Consider the following 10,529-nt stretch of genomic DNA (forward strand, 5'->3'; position numbering starts at 1 on the left):
GATGGATGGATGGATGGATGTTATAGTCATCTGCAGGTCTGTTCTTCTGTTTTTCTCCAATAGAGAAGCTTTGCATGATTCACAATTAAAAATGTACTCATTTATCTCATACTAGCTGTTGCTGCCCCTCAGTTGAACCTCTGCCAGAAAACAGGGGATATTAGCCCTGAGCCTTTTAAGACACCCTCCTTCAGAGCCCACTTTTCTCCGATTGACCAGCTTCCATAGCCAAAGGGGAGGTTTTTTTGGTTCCCTTCCACCGTCGTCTGCTTGCTCAGAAGGAATCCAAAGGGAGCTTTGGAGTGTTGTTTTTTTTCTGTTCAAATTTATAAGGTCTTCACCTTACTATGTTAAGTGCTATGAGATGATATATGTTGTAAACTGGCGCTATACAAAAAATAAATAAATTGGATTTGCTTGTGACCACTGCCTCCATCTCTAGCCATTGTGACGGTTCCAAATGCAAACTGTAAACCTACTAGGTTAGATAATCTCTCATTCTTGATTGGAAATGGCCACATCCTTCTGTACATGTTTGAGGCTGAATGTAATGCAGAATATGAGAGTGGACAGCACAAACTTTCTTAAAAAAGATTACAGCAGGATGTCATTGTTAGGTAAATATTACGCTCATTACCAACTGATTGTGGGACACAACTGTGGTTATTTATATGCTAGAGTAGATTAAATGCCTGTAACACAACTGAAGTAGACTGTTTTGTGAGAATGTGTGAACACATTTACAAAGAAGACTGCAGTTTCAGCTAGTGAGCATGTTGTGCCTGGAGTAGATGACCATAAAAACACAATATCAGCCCAAACATCTAAAGTATTAAAACTTTTTTTTTTATTGTTGCAGAAAACATGTCAAAATCAAATAAAAAAGACAAAATGGTTCAATGCTGTCATTACTGTTTTCAGTTTCTAGCATACCGCCAAAGAAATTTGCAACAAAAATAGCACTAACTGCCCCACAGACAAACTTCCAGGGTCTTGAAAGTCTGTGCTGTTGGACCAGTTGTTCACAATGCCTAATTATCCAATCTCTTTGCAGACAGACGCCACACAGCTGGTGACATGAAGTGAACCAAAGCAGCTTCAGCCTCAGTCCGGCTCGGTGCTGCTGAGTGAGGCAGCAGGATGGAGCTGAGTGGAGTACTTCAGAGGGACGTCGAGGCCCACCACAGGACCGACCACACTGAGCCACGACAACACGTAGTTCACTGGCCTACACATGCATGCACACACACACACACACACACGTACGCACACATACACACATATACACACACACACACACACACACAGTTTGACAGAATTTTGAGAATGTCATATTTTTTTTTAGACCTGGGGATTTTTGTATTTTCATCCTCAAAAGGAACTTACCATAGAAGTCATTGTAAGGGTTCAATTTCTTCCGAAACATAACTTCCACAGATGTGAAATTTAGTAAGGACACAGACAAAAGAGTTTTCAGCAGATCTACATGAGTAAATGGCCAAAACACAGAAATAATGACAGTACACTGACCCCCTATGCATACCATTTTTTGTGGTCGTATGAAAGAGTCCATATCACTAATTCGGCACATTAAACATATCTAAAAACTGGAAGCCTGGCTTGTCATACTAGCCACCAAATTTCATATCTGCATGAGTTAAATATTAAATATTGAATCCTTAAAATGGGTTCCTAGGTAAGACTTTTTTGAGGGTGAAAATACAAAAATTTCCAGATATGTAAACAATTTTTATTTTTTTTATTTTATATTTTTTTACAGAACTTGGTTTTTTATCCAAAACAACAAATAAAAAAACTCCAAACAAAATCTGAGACGGTGGACCAACACATTTCCTGAGTTCCATCTGAATTGACACACACTAACCAGACAGCAACTAAATGAAAACGACGATCAATTAATATATAATTTAATTGTTTTATTTATCATTATTTTTTATCAAAATGTGTTGTCACATATAAATATTTGCTATTTGCTAGTCATTTTTTTGTGAACTCAAAAGAGTTTTTGACATTTAGTTCAACTGAATTTTAAATATATAGCGCCAATTCACAACATATATCATCTCACACAGTAAGGTACAGACCTTACAAATTTGACATGAGCTCGTTCTGCTTTTGTGGTGCAAATTCCCAAGAAATTTAGTTTTACTACAGACAGTCTGATTGTATACACCTTGATGTTCTGGAATAAACAGGGCACTTTTGTTCATTTTCTTTCTTTTTTTTCTTCTTTTTTTTATCTGCTGTTAACATTGCAGTGTTTCTGCACATGGTTGTTTCTCTTACTCACAATGAAACATAGCAAACTGCCAGATGAAAGACAAAAGAGCTTACAGACAGTTAAGCTGGCTGAAAGTTCATTTTACATATTGCTATTTCAACGTATTGATTTTGTTACGACATAAATCCAACATCATTAAAACATAAGAATAAGAACTGCTACAAAATAAACGATAATACAGAAATATAGTATTTTTTTTTTAGTATAAAAATTATAGTATTATTAATTTAGTATAGATTTAACAAAGGTTTTTCCCCACTATAGTTCTAAATGAATGGACAGGCCCTAATACACAGTGTTGCACTAGACAATTAGCAGGAAACAGCTAAGCTGCAAACACGTTTATGTGTTCACTGTCTGTTTTTGGTTTGTGAATCCAGCTGTGATCGTACCTGTGCTGGTCCTGAGCTGCCTGAAGCACAGGCCTCATAAAGTCCTTCGTCCTGCAGGGGTGGAGCACAAAGAAAGGCTGACCAAGCAGGGGATGCTCCTGATATACAGACACAGAGAGAAGATCTCAGTGAAGCTTCAAGAAGGAAGACAGTGATAATAAGCTGAGGGCTATTCTTACCTGTTGAGTGATTGTATCCAGAGGACTGTTCTGAAGACAAAGCCTGAAATTTGGATGAACAGAGTTCCACACCTCCTCTAGTGTTAAGCTTCTTCCTTCTGATACACAAGGTAGAAGATCCAGAAAAAAAACATTTCAGAGGCGATTTTTAAAGACCTGACATTACTGAAAAAGGATTAGGTATAAACACTCTCTGGTATGGTGGTAATAGGTGTGTTTCCACTCAGATAAAAGGGGAAACCTTTGACGGACTCAGTTCCTCTGCCTGCATTTCCACAGGAGGACTCAGGATCTAAATTAAATGCAAGATTTACTCTCCCAGAAGCACCTGGTCAGATGCTATTACTTTTTAAAGTACTAGCCCCTGGAACTTGGTCACTGGTCAAAAATGTGACAATTTTTCAAGGCACTATTATAAAGCCAACCTTTCTATGGAAACAAATCACAAAGTGCTCGAATTGTTTCTACTGGGAAAGTGGTGGAGCAGCATATCACACATTTGTGGAGGTTTGACTGTCTGAGATTTAAATCTGACTAAACATATTTTCAAAGCTAACATATGTGAGACGTGATCAGTAGACTTCATCTTCTCAAGTACATTACTAACAGGTCTTCTTGGGATAAAGTTGAAGTCAGAGAAGTTAAAGGGTGATTTGTTTTGTGCAAGTGATCATGATACACAGCCGTTGCATTGGAACTTGGTGAAGGGCCATTTGAAGGCCAGTTAATTTCACATGGTCATATTCTCTATCCTTTGTATGATTAAGTCTGTCCAATATTGTGACACACTGCCATTTGTTATTGCTAAATGGTCTGACATAGCACTTTTCTACCTTAGTGTTACACTGTGTTTCTCATTCACCCATTTACACACACTTTCACACACCAATGGCAAAAGAGGTGCCATGCAAGGTACCTCAGTAACTTGGGGTACAGTGTCTTGCCCACGGACATTTCAACATGTGAAGGGGCAGGGGATTGAATCGTCAACCTTGTGATGAGTGGACAACCTGCTCTTCCACCTAAGCCACAGCCCTATATTGCTAACTTATGGATGCATTTATAAATTCATGCACATGCATGATATGTTTACATGTGATGGTTTTCTCTTTTCTAGCAATAACACAGAGTTGTATGTAAACGTTTTGGCCCATAGGTAAAGGACATATGTAGTTAATTGATTTTTTCAGGGAAGAGAAGTAAATACAATCCTTTCAGCAAAAACACATCGAAATAAACCAATGTTCAAATGCTAACACTGTTTTTAAGTTTATGAACTTACAAAGGAACAATAAATGTCGTATGTTCAAAACTTTAGGCACCCCACTAAGCCCGTATTTAGCAACCCCCTCTTTGGTAGATGGTATACCTTTTAAAATGTTTCTGTATCCAGCTAAGAGTCTCTCTGTTTTTTTTTTGAGGAATTTTCTGTTATCAGTCATTTCATTTCATTATCAGTCTCTCTGGATTTCTCAGAGAGAGAAACAGCCTCAGTTTGAGATGCTTCTCAGATGATAAAATGGTGTTCATGGGACACACTGTACATAAGTTTTGATATTGAAATCTGCACTAAAAATCACTGTTAGATTTTGTGGCTTAAGTTGAGCCTGAGCATATCTAGTTTGGCGGTCAATTTTTCTCTCTGGGCTTGTGAACCAATGATTGACATGACTGTTATATCCTGGTTGAGCTCTAAAACATTCTGAGACATCTAGACCTTTATTTGCACTGAGCGCCTCTCCTCCACACTCTCTTCCAAACAGTTACAACCACAAAAACATGTCACTAACTTTGTGTCTTCTCTCTCTGTAATTTGTCTTGTTCTCTCTGCAGTTGTCTCTAGATCTGGAGCTGCCCGTCTCTGATCTGCAGTCGCTGGTCTCACCAATTGAAAAGTGTTTATCATTCTCTTATGTATTGTTTGCCGGTCCCCCTCCTGCTATTCTGCTATTCGCACCCACAACCACCATCATCCCCACTCTCACCCCAACTGATCGAGACAGACGGCCGTCTTCCCTGAGCCTGGTTCTGACAGAGGTTTTTATTTGTCCTTCTCGGTCAAGGGGAATTGTTTTGTTTTGTTTTTGTTTAGCAAATGGTGAGCAAGAAATACAAAACAGTACAATAAATATCGGTGAGGCCAGCAGCTGCAGATCAGAGGTGTGTAGCTCCAGATCCAGAGACTTCTGCAGAGAGAATAAACATAGGACCTCGGGGGAAACACAGAGTTAGTGACATGTAATGGTGATATATAAATGTATGGAAGAAAGAGAGAGGAGAGTAGAGAGGAGCCCAGTGCATTGTGATAATCCCCCAGCAGTCTAAACCTATAGCAGCATAACTAAGGGACAGTTCAGGTGATCTTGATCAGCCCTAACTATGAGCTTTATCAAAGAGGAAAGTTATAAGCGTAATCGTAAGTGGAAAGGGTGTCTGTTTCAAGGGTGTTGGAGTCTATCCCAAATGACTTAGGGGGAAGGCAGGGGACACCCTGGACAGGTCACCAGTCTATCACAGGGCTACACTTACAAACAGACAACCAAGCACACTCACAGTCACACCTATGCACAATTCAGAATCACCAATTAACCTCAACATGTATTTGGACCTTGTGGGTGGAAGTCGGAGAACCCAGAAAGAACCCACACTGCACAAAGGGAACAATGCACAAACTCCACACAGAAAGATCCCAGGCGTCCAAACCGGGACGGGAACCGGGAATCTTCTAGTGGTGAGGTGACAATGCTAACAACCGAGCCACCATGCAGCCCTGATTTGATAGTAACATACAGTTGCGTTCAAAATAATAGCAATGTTTTTTAAAACGTGAGTAAAGCTCAAAATCCTTATAATATTTTTATTTCCATTCACTGGCAACACTGCACAATACATTTTACACCAACACATGAAGGAAAATGTAACAATATTTTTAATTACTTCAAGTGTTTTGATATAGGCAAATTGATCCATGATCCCTGGTATGTGATCAATAGGCCCGACACCATAGTAAGAGAAACAGCCCCATATCATGATGCTTGCACCACCATGCTTCACGGTCTTCACAGTGTACTGTGGCTTGAATTCAGTGTTTGGGGGTAGTCTGACAAACTGTCTGCAGCCCTTGGACCCAAAAAGAACAATCTTACTTTCATCAGTCCACAAAATGTTTTTTCCATTTCTCTTTAGGCCAGTCAACATGTTCTTTGGCAAACTGTATCCTCTTCAGCACATATTTTTGTTTAACAGTGGGACTTTGCGGGGGCTTCTTGCCGATAGATTAGCCTCACGCAAGCATCTTCTAACTGTCACAGTACTCACAGGTAACTTCAGACCATCTTTGATCTCCTTGGAGCTAATCATTGGCTGAGTCTTTGCCATTCTGGCTATTGTTCGATCCATTCGAATGGTAGTCTTCCACTTTCTTCCACATCTCTCTGGTTTTGCTTTCCACTTCAAAACATTGGAGATCATTTTAGCTGAGCAGCCTATCATTTTCTGCTCGTCTTTATACATTTTCTCCTCTCCAATCAACATTTTAATTTAAACACGCTGATCTTCTGTACAGTGTCTGGAACGATCCATCTTCCTCAGGTTTTCAGAGAAAATTGCATGTACAACATGTGCTGGCTTCATCCTTAAATAAGGGCCACCTGAATGACACCTGTTTCTCCACATAATGAATGACCTCACTGATTGAACTCCACACTGCTATTATTTTGAACACACCCCTTTCGATTCATTATTCAATTACACAGACTCAGGAGCATGCATGTCATGAATGTTGGGTCTGTTGGTTTCTCTGTCTTTACAACAACTGCTGGTAAATTATTTGCCATGCGATAATATAATTTCTACCAAAACTAGTGGCTGCTCTGGTTAGTCATGTTGGGACTGCTATTGTTTTGAACACAACTGTATGTGAATTTTCAATACACCTTGTATGTCTACAAGGCACAAAACAACCACTTATGTTAACAGTGCACGCACAGTGACTGTCTTACATGTAACTAACCGAGAGTGAAGGCTCTAAAATACAGCACAGGAGAACTGTAGCTGCAGGAGTACAAGATGTGATACTCGAACTGAAGCACCTGGCTGCTGTTTGCAGTCATCATGCAGATCCCAGCATCCTCATCATCTATGTCATCTTTGATGCAATCAGGCTGCGGTAGAAGAGAGTCAGTGGAGTTCAGTAAGTACAACAGCTGTGTATGTGGCTGCTTCAAACTAGAGAAACTAATAAAACTGTAAAAATGAGAAGTACTGATTAATTACCTCAGTGACAGACAAATAAGGCACGATGGAAAATAAAGCAGTTGTTGCATGATGAATGTTTCACCTGTTCGTCTTCCTGTCCTTGTTGTTCAACGCTGGAATGATAGGAAGTGTGTGGCTCTGGGTCTAAACTGGATCCTTTCTGTTTTTGTACTGATTTTGAGTCAATGGTGACTGACCTAAGAGCCGTTTTCCTCAGGTATCCCTCCTTTGAACCCTGAAACCAGATCAGAATCAACCATAAAGCACTTTATGGACAACAGCAGGCTTTCTGTTCAGACTGTTAAGAGGGACAGCATGGACCTCCTCACCTGTACCACCTCCCAGATCCATCCATCGCTCAGCTGCTCTGACTGCTGCAGGATGAGCTGACAACAGTGATGGAACTTTTCCTCATTCAGTTCAAACCAGCTCATCTCTGCAAAGCAACACAGTGAAGGGCAACAGAAGAAAACTTCAGGAGAATTCTAGCTTATTTGAGACTGTCGGACTGTCCATTATCGGGGTTATTGTGGCTCAATGGGTCATGCTCACATTGCACTGTTCACCTCTGTTATAGGGATTCAAAGAAATCCGGACTCATTTCACAGAACAACTTGTGACTTGTGAATGTTTCCAGCAACTGTCTGAGCTCAGTCAAATATCAGGGATGATATTTGGCATTTTTCTGATTATCATTTTATTATTTATTATTTTCTGGTTACTTTTGTTAGCCAATTACCAATAACATAAATTAAATGCACAACTTTAGCACTTACGCAACTGCTTCTCTCTCTGTAATCACTGTGGTGTCGGGAATCGACCGATTATGCAATCGACCTGCAAACAGTGAACAAGAAGCACAGCCAAACTTTCCCAGTGGCTAAAGTTAAGCTAATGGCTAGCAGCTAGCTCAGGAGGCAGCCACAGATTACCTTGAAACAGTGGCTGGAAAGCAATAACGAATGATGCTTTTGCAAATGGACAAAAGAGCGGGTAAACACATGAATTTGCTGCCTGGAATGCCCATTTTGCTAACTGCATTAGCGCTCTCCATTCAGGGATAGCTGCTGTCTGACCCAATCACTGGCATACCCCTCCACACAGACGTGTGAGGTTAACCTTTGCTGTCACCTTACTGTCTCCTGAGAAGACAAAGCTGCAAAATACGAGAATGGCTCACCCAATGGACCACAGGTCAATAAGTTGAAGTGTCATCTTTATTTGTTAGAATCCACAGCCGAGGAGTTAAATCAAATGAACAAAGTGACTCAAGAGGATGGAGGCAGAAAGAAAACAGGATGTCCCTAAAGACAACAGGACAACCTCAAAGACAAAGCAGCTCAGGAAACGGTGATGACTTGGAAAATCTCTATGTGTCCATGGCTGACAGTAACTCCAACTCTGGGACTTACAACTCACGAACCAAAGCTTCAACCGAAGCTTTGATTAAAAAAAAAAATTGCCCTCTTGGAGGTGGTGTGTCACCTTCTCAAGTTAAGCTGTAAGAAAAGGCAAAAATGACCAGATAGAGAGAACAGCTCTCAGTGTTAAAAAAATGTATTTTTATGTGCTGGATCACGGTGCATGTGTTACCCACTGCAAGACACAACAGCCTGTGGTTACACATATTCTTGACCCACAATGCTAATCTGACAAGCAGAGTTCCTTGACACTTGTGTTGCAATCAATTTGCAGAGCAACAAGCCACAGCTGGAGCGTCTCTTTATTGTGCAACTGCAGTCCATCCTTTCAGGTGGCTAAGTACTGTATTTACTTTTGGTGAGATAGGAAAACAAACGTTTAAAAGAATTCATGTAAAACTATGCTTTTCTGAACAGCTGCAGGAGTCCATCATCGTCAGCCCGATACACACCATTTACATGCTGTTCTGTGCGAATCTTCATTTCAACAAATAGCTACAAAGCAGGTTGAGAGCAAAGGTTAGAATGACACTTTGAGCCACAATTGCCATGTTAATGAAATTACACCAGGTTGATATAAACCACAATTTCCTGTTAAAGACATGTGTTGTGATTGGTTATATACACACATAACATGTATATGTGACAGTCTGAAGCTGCCTTCACATGGGAATCATGAGCTTGTGATTATGATATGGGAAGTTGTCTACACCAAATGCCTGGAATTCTGGTTAGTAAGATCAGCCATTGGCCTTGAGACCACTGCTGTAAGCAAACGACAACACACTGCTGTCTGCATCTGGCCATCTTGGCTAACCATTTAGAAAGCCAAAGTTAAAAAAAGAAGAACTCTATATAAAGAATCAACCAAAGGTAAAAGTCAGCAAAGGTCATGTATGCCACAAGAGTTTATATGGACTTTTTTCATGAAAATGGTAAACAAGATCCATTTGAAAGCACTACAGTACATGGTATTTGGCTATAGATTCAAAGTTTAAGACAAGGTTTTACCTGTCTGTCAGCTGTTCTACAAATTCATGCTGTCCTCTTGTATGACAGTGATGCTTTTGATAAGCTCTCATGTGGTAATGCTCTCTCACATCTTTTAAATCTTTTACAGAGTCAATATTACAGAATATTGCAAATCAAATCGTAACACAAACATTTAAAACAGATATTTCCCTAAATCGTTTAGCCCTTTCACACACACAGAGACACACAGAGAGAGAGAGAGAGAGAGAGAGAGATTAGTTTGATGCACAGACAGTGACAGTGACAGGCACTTTTACCACTTTCACATCTGATTATTCTGACAAACAAATTTCGAGACGTCCCGAACTAAACAAACCCATCCAGATACACATTTTAACAATACAACTGTGTCTGTAGATCTGTATTCACCTGCTCTTTGCTGTCACGTACTGCTGGACAGCGGCTGATGAACATGTCTGTACCGCACATTCTGCTGAAAACACAAACAACATTTCTCTTCCGGGTCGTTAGATCACGTGAGCACTACCTCTCCCGGGTCGTGAGGCGCGTCTCCCTGTGTTGCCAGTTTGGCAAAATCTGGCGCCTTTCCAAATCCCCTTGGCGTCTTGGAGTCTTTCACTAGTGTAATTTGAGACTTTTCTGTCGTTTTGGAGACTCGACACGAATCGTGTTTTCCGGGCAGCGGGAGCTGCCGTGAGCTCCTCCCCATCCCGAAGCACTCACAGGCGGTCAGTAGTCTGGCGCAGCCGCAGTCGGATCAGAGGAGCCCGTCACCGCTCCACACCGCAAATGAATCGCGCATGCGCAAAGCCGCCACTGATGTAAATGTACAAAACATTCTTCTGATTAAATTTGATATTCAAACATATAACAAAACGAAACTGATTTATGGAATGTAGGTCTAGACAAGGCATTAGTCATGAAGATATTTTAAGAAGTGGCGACCTATTTCAATGGCAAAATAAAGAAGAAGAAGAAGAAAAAG

General features: G+C 40.5%; 1 protein-coding gene across 3 annotated transcripts; it reads right to left on the reverse strand.

Annotated features, from left to right (window-relative positions):
- Positions 1-522: 522 nt before the first annotated feature.
- atg10 (ATG10 autophagy related 10 homolog (S. cerevisiae)) lies at positions 523-10,167 on the reverse strand. Of its 3 annotated transcripts, none has more exons than XM_008290914.1 (7): positions 9,953-10,167; positions 7,460-7,566; positions 7,213-7,365; positions 6,886-7,036; positions 2,874-2,971; positions 2,695-2,792; positions 523-1,228 (listed from the first exon to the last, which is right to left on the reverse strand). In XM_008290914.1, exons 2-7 carry the CDS (start codon positions 7,562-7,564, stop codon positions 1,105-1,107), a joined length of 729 nt encoding a protein of 242 aa, XP_008289136.1. In that variant the 5' UTR covers positions 7,565-7,566; positions 9,953-10,167; the 3' UTR covers positions 523-1,104. The 3 variants fall into 3 exon arrangements, with proteins under 3 accessions (XP_008289136.1, XP_008289137.1, XP_008289138.1); XM_008290915.1 differs by lacking the exon at positions 9,953-10,167 and adding an exon at positions 9,563-9,689; XM_008290916.1 differs by lacking the exon at positions 9,953-10,167 and adding an exon at positions 7,907-8,420.
- Positions 10,168-10,529: the final 362 nt, after the last annotated feature.

The sequence above is a fragment of the Stegastes partitus genome, unplaced genomic scaffold, assembly GCF_000690725.1.
Source record: "Stegastes partitus isolate 25-593 unplaced genomic scaffold, Stegastes_partitus-1.0.2 Scaffold703, whole genome shotgun sequence".
Classification (NCBI taxonomy): domain Eukaryota; kingdom Metazoa; phylum Chordata; class Actinopteri; family Pomacentridae; genus Stegastes; species Stegastes partitus.